At 46.0% G+C, this 15,450-nt stretch overlaps 1 protein-coding gene across 3 annotated transcripts in view; it reads right to left on the minus strand.

The window, feature by feature from the left end:
* Positions 1-1,119: 1,119 nt before the first annotated feature.
* ZFHX3 (zinc finger homeobox 3) overlaps positions 1,120-15,450 on the minus strand; it is a 338,436-nt gene continuing 324,105 nt past the window's right edge. For all 3 annotated transcript variants that reach the window (XM_085638005.1, XM_085638006.1, XM_085638004.1), the window contains 2 exons: positions 8,029-13,593; positions 1,120-5,684 (listed from right to left, as the gene is read on the minus strand). In XM_085638005.1, the coding sequence (XP_085494131.1) occupies positions 3,997-5,684; positions 8,029-13,593 (7,253 nt within the window). In that variant the 3' untranslated portion in view covers positions 1,120-3,996. The remainder of the gene's footprint in view (positions 5,685-8,028; positions 13,594-15,450) is intronic.

Genomic DNA, 15,450 nt, shown 5'->3' on the forward strand with positions numbered 1-15,450 from the left:
AATATGAATACACTAGAGAAAGGGTTGGGAGAAGCAACAGATCGGCACCTACGAAGGTGTTCGGATCCTATTGTGATCAAACTGCATGTAAGGAGACAAGCAGAAAATTTGGTGAAGAGCTACATGTTCTAAGGAACACAAATATACCCCCACAACTTCCTTGAAAGGGCATGTAAAGGGAAAGCTTTTAAAAATAAATATGACGTACAGAAAGTAGGACTGTATAATTACATGCCAGGCCATGACACAATGGTCTTGTGTGCTAACCAAGTGGCACCATAGGGCCATCAGGAACTCGATTTCCTGAAACGTCTGAATTAAAGCTGATAGCGCACATCTTGACTGGCATCTCAAAACAATCTTATGTGTGTGTGATGTGTGTATATGTACACACATCACCCACTTAATTTTAAGTGACTTTAGTTAAAGAACACTAAAAAGAAATATACCGTTGTACACCCTTTGGGGGAAAACGGACCTTGTTGGCTTAGAGCCCTTGTTGGCCTAGAGGCAGAGGCAAAGGCTGTGCTACCTGCGTTAGGTAATAATGGTCTGCGAATACCCTGCCTCTTGGGAGTTACTGCTTCGCTGCCGGCTCGGAGTGCCCACTCGGAAAGCCAGTATTGCTTGAATTAGGGACCATTGTAAGTGCTGCCTCTTTCTACAGAGGGAGAGGTTTTTGGGGAGGAAAGGAGGTTGGATGGAAGAGTTAGAATGGGGGAGGAGGCTGGAGATGTGGGGAAAAAGGGAGAAGCACAGAAGGAGACTGGCTAATCTATCCGCTAAGAATGAACAGTACAACATCAAATGAAGAGTCTTCGGCAGAATAGAAAAGCTAAATGTACACAAAAGTCTTTTTTCTTTTAAATCTACCATACTGATTACAGTAAAGTTAATTTTTCCAATGCAACAACCTACTGAACACCAAAAAATGGTCAGAGCTACCATAAATACAGAAAGTCTGTTTTTTCCTTTTCAAACCTGTTCTCGTTTTGTATTTTCAGCTAGGAGTCCGCAAACGTTGTGTGTGTTGGATTTCTGAAAAATTTTGGTTTTCCCGCAAAGTGAGAGTGTTTCGATGAATTCCCCATTAAAAAAAATAAAAAAACAACCATTGGCTTCAGCAGAGAAAGCTCACTTTAATCTCCGGTACAGTCACAGAGTTCACTCATGCTTTACCCCCTGAGGATTTTCTGCCCACTTTGAACTGGTGACGACGGCATCAAAAAGAAAATTCTTTCTGGAAAAAACATTGTTCATATATATATATTCATATACTTATTCACATACAATTAGAGTATCCAGTTCAAGTATTTTCCGATGCAGCTTAGGGGCGATATGGTGCTGAGTGGGCTTCCGACATTATTTGATAATCTGGCAGTAGGCATGGTTGACCTCCAGGTGAGCACCTAAGGTCCTCTTTAATCTTTCTGTAGTTTTTCAATTTTGAAGTCAAATGTTTGGGAAATGTTCTAATTGATGTATGTGTCCTAGCTCAAGAGTAAAAAAACTGACTCTGCATGCTGCCCAGGCAAAGGCGCCAACTGCAAAGCTGGCTATGCCCGTCTAGCATACCAGCTAAGCTATCAAGCCTGATTAAAGACCATAGCAACTATTAAACGGCCAACTATATCTGTCCTCTGGTCTATCTATGATCACTCCCAGTGCCTGCTTCAGACCTCTCTGATTTCTGTTATTTGATATTTTTCAGGGAAATTAAAATGATGCCTCAAAATACCAAAAGATATACAGAAACATGGTAATAGTAAAAAACCATGACAACCAGAATAGTCTAAAAAAAGTACAGAAAACAATGAATAGGCTGCGCTGAAAGATCAGGCTACCGGACTTTTTGAATGATTCCAATTTTTTTATTTTAATATCGCTGATATTACTAACACATGGCTTATTTTTAAAATTTTGAATATGATGTCAAACCACGATTCTGCTATGCTTCCACTTCGCTAGAATCCTCTACAAAATAAATCAGTGGTGCGACAAACTTCGCCACCATGATGTGTATGCTGAAAATAATGGCTTCGAATATTGGGTGGACCTTTTCAACCCCTTATCAATGCTGAAGCTCTTTAAATGAGTATCGCTGTGCAGGCAGACGAGAACACCTCTTTGTAAGTGCTTAAGAGAAAATTCAGTTTATTTCATGTACTATAAAATATGATAGTTCTCGGACTACTCTAAGAGGGGAAACTGATGATAAAATTCATACATTCTATTAAAAACACATTTGATGTAAAAAAAGGAAAGGGAAAAGATCTCTGTGGGCTTTTCATAGATAAAAATCACTACTTTATTTTCTGGTATCTAATGGTATAAGAACGTATCACTCCCAGGATGGTGATTACTCCTACCAAACACTGCTAGTGAAATGGGCCTGGTCTTATGTAGCAGACCATACCTTATCCTCTAAACTCAGTTTCCTTATCTCTTAGGTACATTGAGCGACAGTCAAGCTATCTGGAGATCTATATTTAATGTTCAGGCATATATATACATGGTAATGCCATGCCGGATGACTGGAAGATTGTAGGTTGCAAAAAGTTAAACTGCATAGGGAAGCATTTTGCTTTTGGTCTGTAGAGGCAGTGGATGGAAGGGTATTGTGGGAATACTTTCTATTACCACCATAGTTTGTGTGTTATTCCCATCACTGGGTCCAGAAAGCTAATTTGGGACTTCAGAAGAAGACTGGACATGATGGCCACAGTGTTGGTAGCCAATATTAATTTTTCCATCCTTTGGTCCCAGGGTATGAGTGAGTAGAAAGCTGCAGGTAAATTTAGGCCTACAGCATTACGTATTTTTCACATTACAAGCAGAGGCTGAAGTGCATAGAAAAGTACGGGAATTGTGCTCCAGAAGTAATGCTGAAAGTCAGCATTAACAGTTCTGGAGCAGTCGTTTTTTATTAACCAAAGCTTGTGAACTGTTACTGTAAAATTAAAAAAGGTTGGGAAGGTTGTCCCCCCGTAGATTCTGACCACTTCAACCACTGATTACAAGTGATGAATTTGTACCAATCTGCAAATTTTGAGACATGTGCACATATACACAATGCAGGATTGTCAGACTTGCTTTGACCTGGGCAGTGCAGACTTTGGCTCCTGTTACACCTCCCTACAGTGATCATTGCTCTGTTAAAGGTCTGAAAAACTTCTCTGCTGAAACATTGGACACCAAGGAAACTGTCTTCATGGAAATGTGTGTATTCTAATGCCCTGAAACCAGATGCACAGGTGGGTGCTGGACAACCTTCGGCAGTTCGCATACTGGCCCTTTCAGGAAAAGTGTGTTGGATGTTTGTGCTTATAATTCAAACATGGAACTTAAAAAAGTAATTTGAAATGACAGAACTACGATAAAAAAAGATATTTTGAAATGCTTTGGGATGTCAACATGGCCCACATTATTATCACCCTGAGCTGCATCAGGAGTACCTGGCCTGGATTATAAATATAAAGGATTTCAGAATTAGAAGAGAGAATGCGACCCAGAACAAAAAGGACTTTTACAATTTGGTTTTCCTGTTTTTCAAAAGTACTGCTGGGGTTGTATGAAATGGGAGAGGGGAAGCAGGTCAGTTACGTCCACCCCTGCGGCCAGCAGACCAGTGATGGACACCGGTGGTCCAAGGGCAGGCCGAGGGCCAGTGGAGTACAGGGGCCGCATGGATGCCATACACAACCCACTTCTTTCGCAGATACTGGTGCCTTCCGAAGAACAAAAGGGAGAAACCATTTGCAATTCCGAAAAAAGAAAGAGGGGAAAGTTTGACAGAACGTAGTGCTGGCGGAGGGTTAAGGAAAAGCTATCCACACATCAGTCTTGCTATGTTTTTTCTCCGTTTTTGGTTAGAAGCTTTGGAATTTGCAGTTAGTCTTTCGTGTTTTTGAAAGTGGTTTTTGTTATTAACCTTTTTTTTTAATTTAAATTTATCTTTTAGTGTTTTTTTTCTTGTCCATCTTCAAAGCTTTACAGTCAGAGGGAGTCTGTTCCTACACTAACCCTAGAAGTGTCCTGACAGCAGCTGGGGTCTTTGGGACCCTCCCCCGGGCTCCCAGGCCCTTCGGACTTTTGGCTAAGATCTGAATCCGACTCCTCGGAGAAGCCGTCTGTTGGTACCGAGGTCTGGACCCCTGAGGTGCTGCATGAACTTGAGGTAACCGTTGAGGAGGAGGAGAGAGGGGGGAAGGACGAGGGCGCGGCGTGAGGCCAGGCCTGGATGGAGCCCGCGTGGGCGGCGGCGGAGGGGCGGGGCGGGGAGCTGTCATTCGCGCGCGTGGCAGACTGCGAGGTAGATGTGGTGTTCGGGTCGGGGAAGCAGGCAGAGTGAGGTAATAAACTGGGGTGCTCTTTGGCGTTTTTCGCTGCTCTTTTGATTGTTCTTTGTTTGTGCAAGGAGGACTCCAGGTGCTCACTCAGGGCTTCGTCCCCGGAGAGCGTGGCCTCGCACGCCAGGCAGTGGTGCGGCCCACCGCCCGCTGCGGGGACGCGGCTCATCTGCTCCTGCAAGTTCACCACAGACTGGCCCCGGAAGCAGACGGACTGCAGGTGGGCCGTGGCCGACTCCTCGCTGTTGAAGCCCGCCTGGCACTTCCGGCAGACCAAGCTGTACTGCACCTTTGGGAAAATGAAGGGCTCACAAAGAGAGTCTGCACATTTGCTGTCTGCTGCTTTCTGTTCTTGGGGGGCGGGGGGGAAGGGCACCTCAGGGGGCATGGGTTTCTGCTCTTCTGACTTGGGGGATTCTTTGGCAGGGTCTGGGGAGGCAGCCCCCCGGAGAGCTGGGGTTTGGCTTACTTTGGGCTGTTGCTGCTGCTGTTTCTGGTGCTGCTGTTTGTGGTGGTGGTGATGATGATTGTGATGCTGCTGCTGCTGCTGTTGGTGGTGGTGGTGGTGGTGATGATGCTGCTGTTGCTGCTGGTGCTGCTGCTGTTGGTGGTGGAGATGCAGCTGCTGCTGATGCAGCTGCTGCTGTTGCTGCTTCTGCTGAAGCTGCCTCTGCTGCTGTTGTAACGCTTCTTGCAGGCTCTGCTGATATTGCTGATACTGCTGCAGCAGGGAACCAGGAGACAGCCCCATGACAGCTTGGGAAAGTGCAGGGTTGTAAGGGAACAGGCTTTCCATACCATACATTGGCTGCAGGTACCCACCCTGCAAGCTGGCTGGCATCTGGGGGCTGTAATACGGAGAGAAGCCGGGCACAAAGTAGGGAAGGAACTGGCTCGTCAACAAGGCTGTAGGGTCAGAGCCCAGAGCTGCCTGCAGAGCTTGAAGCTGTGTAGGGTCCACAACGTACTCTATACCCGGCAAAGGGGCTGCAGTCGATGCAGGTACATCACCCTTCTCCTTTCGGGGGGCAGCCTGGGGCTCCAACTTTACTCGCACTTTCTCCTTTTCCTTTTCCTTTTCCTTTTCCTTCACCTTCTCGTTCTCCTTCTCCTTCTCCTTCTCCTTCTCCTTGCGTTGCTCTGGTGGCTGAGGGTGGTGGGGGGTGGTTGACACAGTTGAGGTTGTAGTGGTGGCAGTGGTGGTGGTCTGCGACGGCGTCATGGAGCTGAGTGAATTGGTAGGCTGCTTATTTGGTTGTCCAGATGTAGGAAGTCCTGGTGATGGAGCAGTTGAGCTGGTTCCCCCCATCGGGTTAGGTTTTGGGGAACTTAAAGCTGAAAGCAGCAGAAAAAAAACAGTGAGGTTAAAAACACAGTAGCAAGAAACATAAAAATCATTAGTTAATTCCACGGTAGGACAGAAAAGAGTTTTTCACCGATAATTCTAATTATATTTTTATCACACACAGCCTATTTCCATAATTAATTACGGTGTTTGTGAAGTCAAATCTTATATGCAGCCAGAAGAAATTAGCAGGAAAAGAGGTCCTCATGTATATTATATTCTTATAAGTAATAACTGGCTTGTAAATATTTCTCAGTGCGTTCAAAAGATCTCAGATTCGTCTGCTGAAGAAGTCTTTGTGAGCACATGTTCAACATGATGACATTCATTCACTGGTACTTAAAATTTTCATTTGTCTCTTTTGCATAATCTTTATTCCTAACCACATCCTCACTGAAGGCTCCAGTAAAGGTAGGGAGTTTGCAGACCCCCTTTGCATTCAATCTCCAGAAGGCAAAGACCGAATAGAGGTACTACCCAGCCTTCCCGAAATTATTCCTTATTATCAATGTAAGCCCAGACAGGATCACCTGAATCTAGGTCTACAGAGAATGGCGTTAGTGCACCACTGATATGCTACTGTTTACAATGTTACTCACTTGGACCTATGCTGAAACAAATGCTATGGATAGAAGTCATGAGTGCAAGATCAGCCTTCAACATTGCTGTCAGTCTTCACTATGTTAATTCTAGAAAGTGTTCAAAAGAAGGACATTACAACAATAAGATTATCAGTCAGCACCCTTCCTTAAAAAATCCTATCTATATTGAAGGGACAGGGAAAAAGACAGAGTTTTTCGGGGAACATCCTCTGGGTAAGCACTGGAGTTCCAGGAGTTTACCTAAGAGAAGCAACAACTTAGGATTCAGAATCTCTTATTCAGTGGAGTGTTGGAGGGTGCAGCAGAGGAGTGAGAATAGTTCACAGTGGAGATTATTCAAGTCATTAGATCAACATTAGCGTTTAGTTCAGGGACCATCATGAAAGTGATAAATGTAAGCATCTTGCTGGCCTCAACTTTACTTACTAACAAAGATGAGACCGTCACACAAATCTGAGAAATACTTTCAGACTACAGGGGGACACTTGGCCCTTACGACTTCAGGATCTATACTACCCAGGATAATTCTTCCATTTCTATTATGGATGAGGCTTGGTGAAATTGTTGTGTGTTTAAGAGATAACTGTTAAATCTATGGGGGAGACAGGAGGCAGCAGGTATTGTGCCCAAACAGGAAATGTTCAGTGTTATGGTGCAAATTAGTCTCTATGGTCAAAATTAACCCATTAGATTTCAGGATTATAGTTCAGTGGTTAAATGACCTATCTCACAACAGCAGCTCACATATGAAACTAGTACTACCCCGAAGGAATCCCCCATTTGTCTCTTGAAGCAAAGGGGTACAAACATCATTTAATGCAGGTTCATTAAAAAACTCACTGAAAAGGTTGGTTGCAATGTTTCTCTCCATTTCGAGGCTGGTCTAGTGAGCTCTATTCTAAGCGCCTGCAAACCAGAGAGATTTCTTTATAAAATGGTCATCGTCTTTCACAGTCCACAGTTCCATTTGAAATCATCCTCTCATATAGATGCCTCCCCGCTCCCCCTCTGGAATTCACTCTTTCAGATGAAGAGAGCATGCTCACCTCCTGCTCAAATATCACCGAAACCATACCTGTTCCACCTGGATTAAAGCATAATGGCCTCCCTGTACTGCCGCAGTCATTTTTCTATTCCCCATCACCCCTCTTCCTCTTATTCTGTCCTCCATCACCCACATGCCTTGAAAAAGATTCTCTCCTGAGCACGGCTGTTATGAATGCACAGTACATACATAGATCTGAAGCAGTATGCACCCTGAGGGGCGCTGGCTTGTACTGCGAAAAGGACGAACCCTGAGGGGTCACTGACTTGTACTGCGAAAAGGACGGCCTGCTGGAGAAAGCAAAGTTAAGTTCCCTTGATAATGGGAAAGATACCTGTTGAGGATAGGATTGCTATGTTCCTCCTGTGTTAACATTCTTCCTTAGAAAGGATTGGGAATCCTGACCAGGGAAGTCTGCCAATTAAAAGAGGATTGCTGGTTTGACCAGCAAATCCTCCAACTAGGTAATCCTGAGACTTATAAATACGGGTTAAAAAGGGGAACAGGAAAAAAGGAGGACTCAATGTCAAGTAAAAGGATACAGCTTTGAACCCCAATGAGATGCCAAAAGAAGAATTTGAATAATAGCCACAGAATGAACCTTGAAATAAAAACCCACAAATTACCAAACCCGTACTCTTGATGGCATAGACCTTGAACAATGTAGCTAGCAATGTTAACACTCACCTGTATTAGATGGGGCGAATCCTGGCAGGGATGGGCTGCTGAGGCCTGGGAGCAGGACCGGAGGGATGCCCTGAAGTGCTGGGTATGTGGCCGGGAGGTTAAGCGCTTGCAAAGAAGTGTTATCAAACATGCCTTGTTGCTGGGCAGCCAGTCCAAGTACCTCATTTGCTTTCTTGATACGGTCCAGCTCCTGTTGAGCCATGAGCTGGCGAACGGTAGCCGGATCAAAATATTCTTTCTCTTTGTCCAACTGGCTTCCAATGGCATCTTTAACTTTGGAGATATGCTGTAGAGAGAAGATATGGTCACGCACAGACAACCGTGCACTGTATTTGATGCCGCACAAAGTACACTCTGTCTTGGGTCCCTCATAGCTCGTTTGGTTAATGCCGAAGTGCTTTGCCATGCTCAGTTTCGACTTCTTATCCTTTGCTCTGGCATTCTGGAACCAGACTTGAACTACTCGCTTTGGCAGTCCTATGTCATTGCCCAGTACCTCACATTCCAGCATGGTAGGTGTCCTATAGTCATTAAAGCATGATTTTAGAACCTTTAGCTGGAGGTTGGACATTTGTGTACGGAAACGTTTTTGCCCAGGCCGGTCTCCACTGTCTCCTGACCTGCCTGCTGAGCCACTGGCACCAGGGCTAGGTGAGCATGGGTCTGCAAGGCTGGACGTCTCGCTATAGTCCACAATGGCCTCATTCTCATAATCCTTGCTGTAATAGCTGGGTGCTGGGCTGACCAGGCCTGAGGACAGCTGGTCTTCATATTCTGACACTGCCATCATGGTAGACTTTGGTAAACCTTCACCGGTAGCAGACATGGATTTGGTTTCATTTACAATGCCCGTTGTGCTGTCATTGTCTGCATTTCCCTCATCTCCGGTTGTGGTATCTGTGATCGCAGTGTTCACTGAGGAGCAATCATCATTGTCCAGTTTTGTTTGTTCGAAGCTCAAGTGGACTGAAGACATAGAGGGGCTTTCAAATTCTTCCATGCCTTCAACTTTGATGGAGGAAGGGCTAAGCAGTGTTCGAGGAGAAAGTTCCATGGATTTACTGACTGGGGACAAAGGAATACATTGGTTGTCACTGCTGTTCGCAGGCATATGGTGAAAGCTGGCCCCGTCAAAGAGTTCACCTTTTATCTGCAGACCACCATCACAGTCCAGTAGCATTGCAGACAGCGTCAAGTTGTATCCAGCCCTTTTTGCCTCATGCCAGTGACGGGACCGGATGTGGGCTTCTAAAGCAGTCTTAGCTTTGAACAATGCTCTGCAAAAGGGACACCTTCTGTGGGCCTGGGCTGGTCCCACTGCTCGGAACTGTCCCTTTCTCTCTCGTGCTCGAGTGTTCTGAAACCAAACCTGCACCACACGTTTTTTCAAGCCTACTTCGTGAGCAATATGGTCCAACATTTTGCGTGTGGGGTTAGAGTCTAGGAGATACTTCTGGTATAGAATCTCTAGCTGCTCTGGTGTGATGGTGGTCCTCAGACGCTTATCACGCTGCGGCTCATCCCCGCCCGTACCACTATCATTTTCTCCAGGGCTTGCATTCGCCTTTTCCTCAAGTTTTCTTTTAAGTGTGTTCATAGTGGATGTTGGGGTTGAGGGAGAAGTAGCGGAGCTTGTAGGAACTTGAGGTAAAGTTCCAGACAGCAACTGGCTTGCCAGAAGTGGGTTACTCGGATCAAACAGCATGAAAGACATATCCAGCGGCCTATCGATGAACTGAGGATGCATGAATTGGTTTTGCGCACTTAAGAAGTGAAGCTGCTGATGCTCCTGCCAATGCTCAAAAGAAGGAAATGCAAGCTTGCACTGGTCACACTGGTAGGGAATCAACTGAGGAGGTAGGTTCGCTAGCTGCTGGGGGCTTGAAGTGTGGAGGGATTTGAGGGAGAGATGAGATGGGCTGGGGCTTGGCTGAGGCGCAGGACACTGTATGGGTTGTGGATGTTGTGATGAGGTCGGAGAGGGCAGTGGAGGCGTTTTTTGCTGGGATGGGGTTGTTTTCGGTTCCGATGGTTCTGGTTGCTGTGTCTCAGGTGGCTGAGGCTCTTGCTTTGGTTGCATCTGCTGTTCTGGAGTTTGGTTTTGCTGTGTCCTTGGAGAGTCAAACTGCTTTGGTTTCTCATCTGTGGCTTCGACTTTGGAACTGTACGCAAGGGATTCATCCCCTTCTGCCATGTGCTGGAGGAAGGTGGTGCAGGTTGTGTTAGAGGATGATGGAGCAGGGGTGCTAAATGACTGTGAAGGCATGGGTGTGCTGCAGGATGAGCTTGATGGTGTCAGTAATTCAGTGGCATCCATTGAGTCTTCATTTTGACTGTCATCCATCAGATCCTCATCCTCATCTTTGTAACAGAGCTTTTTCTGGTGTTTAATGAGGTCAAAAATACGCTGAAAGACTAGGTTGCACTTTTTGCACTGGTAATTCAAGTTGCTTGTTCGAATATACCGGTCATTTGTCAGCTCACGCCGCTCTCCTTCTTTCCCATCACCTTGGTTTTCATAATTCTTCCTAGCTTTCTGACGTGCGTTCTGGAACCAAACCACAATAACCCGAGTAGGGAGATTCAGTAAGCTAGACAGCTGCTCAAATTCATCATCTTTTGGATAGGCGTTTGCGTCAAAAAAGTCCTGCAGAACGCGGAGTTGGTAGTCTGTGAATCGCGTCCGGGAGGAACGTTTGCTGCCCCAGTACTCATGCTGCTTCAGGGGCTCAGGGGATGGGGGCTTAGAGTCAATTTTCAACTCTTCTAAACTGGTGATAGGAGGGTTACTGAAATTGTATGGGGAATCTTTGTTGCGCTGTCGCTCTTTGAATAGTGTGTTACGGAACCAGTGCTTGATTACTTTTTGGGGCAGTCCTGACTTGTCAGCCATCTCTTTGATCTGCTCTTCACTGGGTGAATTGTTGATGTCAAAGTATTGGCGAAGAACTCGGAGCTGGTCGTCTGTGATCCGAGTACGTGGCCTTTTGTTTTGCTGCTGCTGGAGAAGGCTTGGATTGAGTTGATGTTGGTATAGTTGAGCCAAGTCTGTAGGCAGTGACTCCATGGTTCCCAGTGGAGTTGGCAAGCTTTGTAGGGGCATGGTTTGCATCATGAGTGGTGAGAAAATGGGCAGCTCCATGGACATCGGAAGCTGGGTGAGTGGTACAGATGTCTGGGCCGGTGAAACAGTGGGTGGGGTTATAGATGGTGCAGAAACGGGAATATTTGTGGTAGGAACAGGCTGAGGCGTTACTGGAGGTGGTGGAGGTGGTGGGGGTGGTGGAGGTGGTGGAGGTGGGGGTGGAGGTTCTGGGGTAAGGGGCCTGAGGGGATACAACTTATCATAGTGGTCTCTGTACTGTTTGGCAAACTCCTCCAGCTGCTTGAAGGAGAAGTAGTGCTGGTGAACGTGCTCCTGGTGGCTCTTGAGGATCAGGATGTTTGAGAAGAGCTTGCCGCAGATGCTACACTCCAGCTTCTCCAGACAGTCCCCTGACTCGCTCTTTCCAATCTTCTTCTGCACCTTCTGCTTGTTCTCATTGTACTGAATAACTAATTCAAAGCCAAAGTTCTCCAGCAGTGCTTTGGTGGCATTACCTCTTGCATCTGATGTGATCCGAGGCGGCAGCAGCGAGGGCTCTGAACTTATCCCTGATGATAATTCATTCTTATCTTTGGGCTTGAAAGTATCAGAGAGAGGCTCCTTCGCAGCAGAGTTCTCTTCACCTCTCTCTGTGTAGTCCCTTTCCTTTTGTGACTCTTTGGGAGTTTCTTTGATTTTGTTCTTTTTCTCTGCTTGCGGAGTCGTTTGCAGGAGGGTTGGGTGAGCTTGAGGCAAAGAAAGCTGAGACTGTTGCTGATATATCTGCTGGTGGGTTTGCGGGTGAAGCTGAGATTTCAGATCTTCCATTAAACTGGAGTTGGAGCCTGTAAGGGTGAGGGTACCACTTGTCATAGGCATGCTGACCTCTGGACTGAACTGGAACTCTGCACTGGGGATGTAGAAAGGGAACAGCAGGTGCTGTTGTTGCTGAAGTTGCATGAGGGTCTCTGTGGACATTGGGAAGTGGGGCAAAAGGGATGGGTTGAAAAGCTGAGATTGCAGTATTGCAGCTTGCTGTTGCAATTCGTGCTGAAGATGGGCCTGTACCTGAGCTTGGGCCTGGGCTAAAGACTGAGCTTGTTGTTGCAGCTGGTGCTGCTGCAGTTGCTGCTGCTGCAGCTGCTGCTGTTGCAATTGCTGCTGCTGCAACTGCTGCAGTTGCTGCTGCTGCATTTGTTGCTGTTGTTGTTGTTGTTGCTGTAGTTGCTGTTGCTGTAGATGCTGCTGTTGCTGGAGCTGCTGCTGCTGCCTTGATGCAATCATATCTGCAAGTTTCTTGCGGTTGACCTCTTTTGGCTCTGATGGGGAGTGGATGCTCGGGCTAACAGTATTTCCCTGAGCTAGACTGCTTATTGTGTCAGCTGAGGCTTGGCTTAGTATACTGGAGTTTGCTGGAGCTGAACTGGTGCTGCTTGTGCTGGTGGCAATGGCTGCAGAACTGGTACTCACTGGACTAGGTGTTGAAGATCCCAGGCAGGTACTATTACTACTATTAGCAGTCCCACTGTGGTTGACGCCACTGCCACTAGCAGCTTCTAACTTGGCTGCTCGAGCCTTGGTCTGGTGCAGCACAGACCTCATATGGATCTCCAAGGTTGAGCTCTGGCTGTATGCTACACAGCAAGTGTTACATTTAAAAGGCTTGTTGTCTGGGCTGCTAGTGGGCTCAGGTTGCCCAGTAGCTGACTCCTGTAGAGCTCGTTTCAACTTGTGCAGATGAGAGACAGAGTTGTAATGGACCAGCAGAATGTTCTTCTGAGTGAATGACTCCTTGCAGACCGTGCACTTGTAAGGCCGTGATGGATCTAGGAACTTCTCCATGGTGAAGTTGGGGCCTTTTCTGAAAGGTAGTGCTCTTTTGGGCTCTGTGCTTGAGTCTTCTGGCATTGATCCCGAATCACTTCCAGCAGGGCTCTGCTTATCCTCAAGATCACTCTCTTCCTCCTTGTCCTCATCCATACCCATTGTGTTATCTTCAGCCAATGCGGGGTCACCCATGTTTAGCATGTCACCATTCACCAGAAGTCCACTGTACAGCTGCTGGATGTCTGCTTCACTCAGCTCCAGGTGGGTGGTCTCCAGATGTTTCTTCAGAGCCTGGAAAGTGCGGAAGCTACGCTGGCAAAGGCAGCACATAGTGGCTGCCCGGATAACGTGGTACTGGGAGTGCAGCTGCAACTTTTCAATGGTCTTGAAGGCCAGACTACACTGGTTGCAGCGATACTTGTAGACATGGCGATCGGACACTGGCAGCTGGGGACGCACAGTGTGGACCTCAGTGAAGTGCACCTGGAGTGATGCAGATGTTTTGAACACTTGGTTGCACCCTTTCTTCCAGCAGAGGAAGCCAGAATCCTCTCGAGTCACACTTTGTTCAGAGGGAGCTGCTGGGGGGTCCCCACCACGATCTGCTTCTTCAGATGGCAAAGTGTTCTTTTTTGTGGATTCTTCAGTGGAGTCTGAAATCAGACACAAAAACAAAAAGCAAGAGTCAATATTTAGATGTGGAAAACAATCAATGCAAGCTTGAGTGTGACATGGGCAGAGACATTTCCAACCACATCCTTTCATTCCAGTGGAATAAAGGGACTATTCCATCTCAATATAGTGTCTTCCTGAACCTTCATCTTAGCTATTGTAAACAAGTATGTTTCATGTTGGTGGGTTTGAACCAACAACACTGAATCCTCTGGCTAAGCCTTTAATAAAACCTACCACATAACTCATCCACTTGGTCAGTCATGTATTAAACGAGGCTCCTGCCGTAGTCTGTATCTGGCATTCGTTTAGGTCTTGAGGCACCAGGTTGTCTCAGAGGGTCTTAATACATGTTCTGTAACCTCTGACCGCTATGGACTGCTATGCACTGCGAGAAAAGCTATGGGTAAAACCCTGGCAATAGGCTGTCACACTGTTCTTCAGACCCCTTCTGAGGTAAGAGCACAGATGAGGGCTGGTGTCGGAGCACTTCTCTACTATTCTTAATTGGAGTCAAATAGGACTAAATCCCCATGTGGTCTTGGGGTCGAATATAAGAACCCATTTGGCTATGGACTACATGCACCACCAGCATTCATTTAAAATATCCAAAGAATGGAGGAATTTCCTAGCATACATTCATATATGTAAGCAAATACTTAAAAAATACCCTTTTCAGTTATGTCTCTCCTTTGCAAGCTTTGATTGTTCTATGTGTGGTTGTTAGCCTTGTTGTGGGTGAAACAGATTTTATTTTTCAGGTTTTCTTCACAGATGGTTGTAAGGTAGGCGCTAGTTTAGCCTAAAACATTATCTTTTCAGACTATCTCTTGGATTTGTTTTCTTTTTAAGAAACGAAAATGTATCAGCTTCAAAAGACAAATAATAATTTGCTCTGGATGAGGTGCGTGTGAGCTTGATCCTTGAGGAGTTATGGAGCATGGACTACATTAGGGCACCCTGAGTAGGTTTTAAATGAAGGTACTGTATTGATTTTAAAGGTGTTCATAGCTACTTCACTTTGACAGGGTACTACTAGTCAATTAAAATTTAAACCACTGTAAAAATATTCACCATGAATGCAGTAGATGTTACTTTATCTGGACAGTCGACCACCACTACTTTAAACCAGAAGTCAGTAGCAGAAAAGAGGTTGCAAGAATATGAGCTGGAAACTGCTTTAAACCTTATGCTTGAACTAGCTAAATCAGCTTTGGGAGATGGGGAATTACGTTACTAAATATAATGAGTATGGGACACATTCGCTAGAATTCTGATTGCCATAACTCAGCATCCACAGATTCCAGGGGTTGCCTGCACCCAAAGGTTACCGACGGTGTTTTGTTTAATTTAATTTAATTTGCACCATCTTCTGCTGAGCAAGAGAGCACCCAGGGTTTACAGAGGGAGCTTCCCACTGATGCAAAGCAGTTGCTAGAATGACCTATTGAGGAGGACACCTCAGATCTGGCATGCACAGTGCCTCCATTTTCTAGCAGTGCTGCATCGTGCCATGTTTCAATATTAATGAGACAGTATGAGGCCCTAGCCTGCTACTCCGGCTACCGCATGGTGTCTTTTGATGTCCAAAACATGAATCTCAGCCTTGAATTATGAGCCCATCTTTCATATTGAATTTATTTGGTGCGAGTGTGCGCAGGATTTTAATGTGTTTGCGGGTGTCTTTTGATTATACAGCATACATGTGTTTTGGTGTGTCTGTATTTATTGGTGGGGTGTTGACATGCATTTGTGTTTAGATGTATGTTGAGGTGCTCATATGTGTTGAGGGAGTCCAATGGCCTGTATGTATGTTGAAATGATCTGACAAACCTTGC

This window comes from Triturus cristatus, chromosome 12 (assembly GCF_964204655.1).
Source record: "Triturus cristatus chromosome 12, aTriCri1.1, whole genome shotgun sequence".
NCBI lineage: Eukaryota > Metazoa > Chordata > Amphibia > Caudata > Salamandridae > Triturus > Triturus cristatus.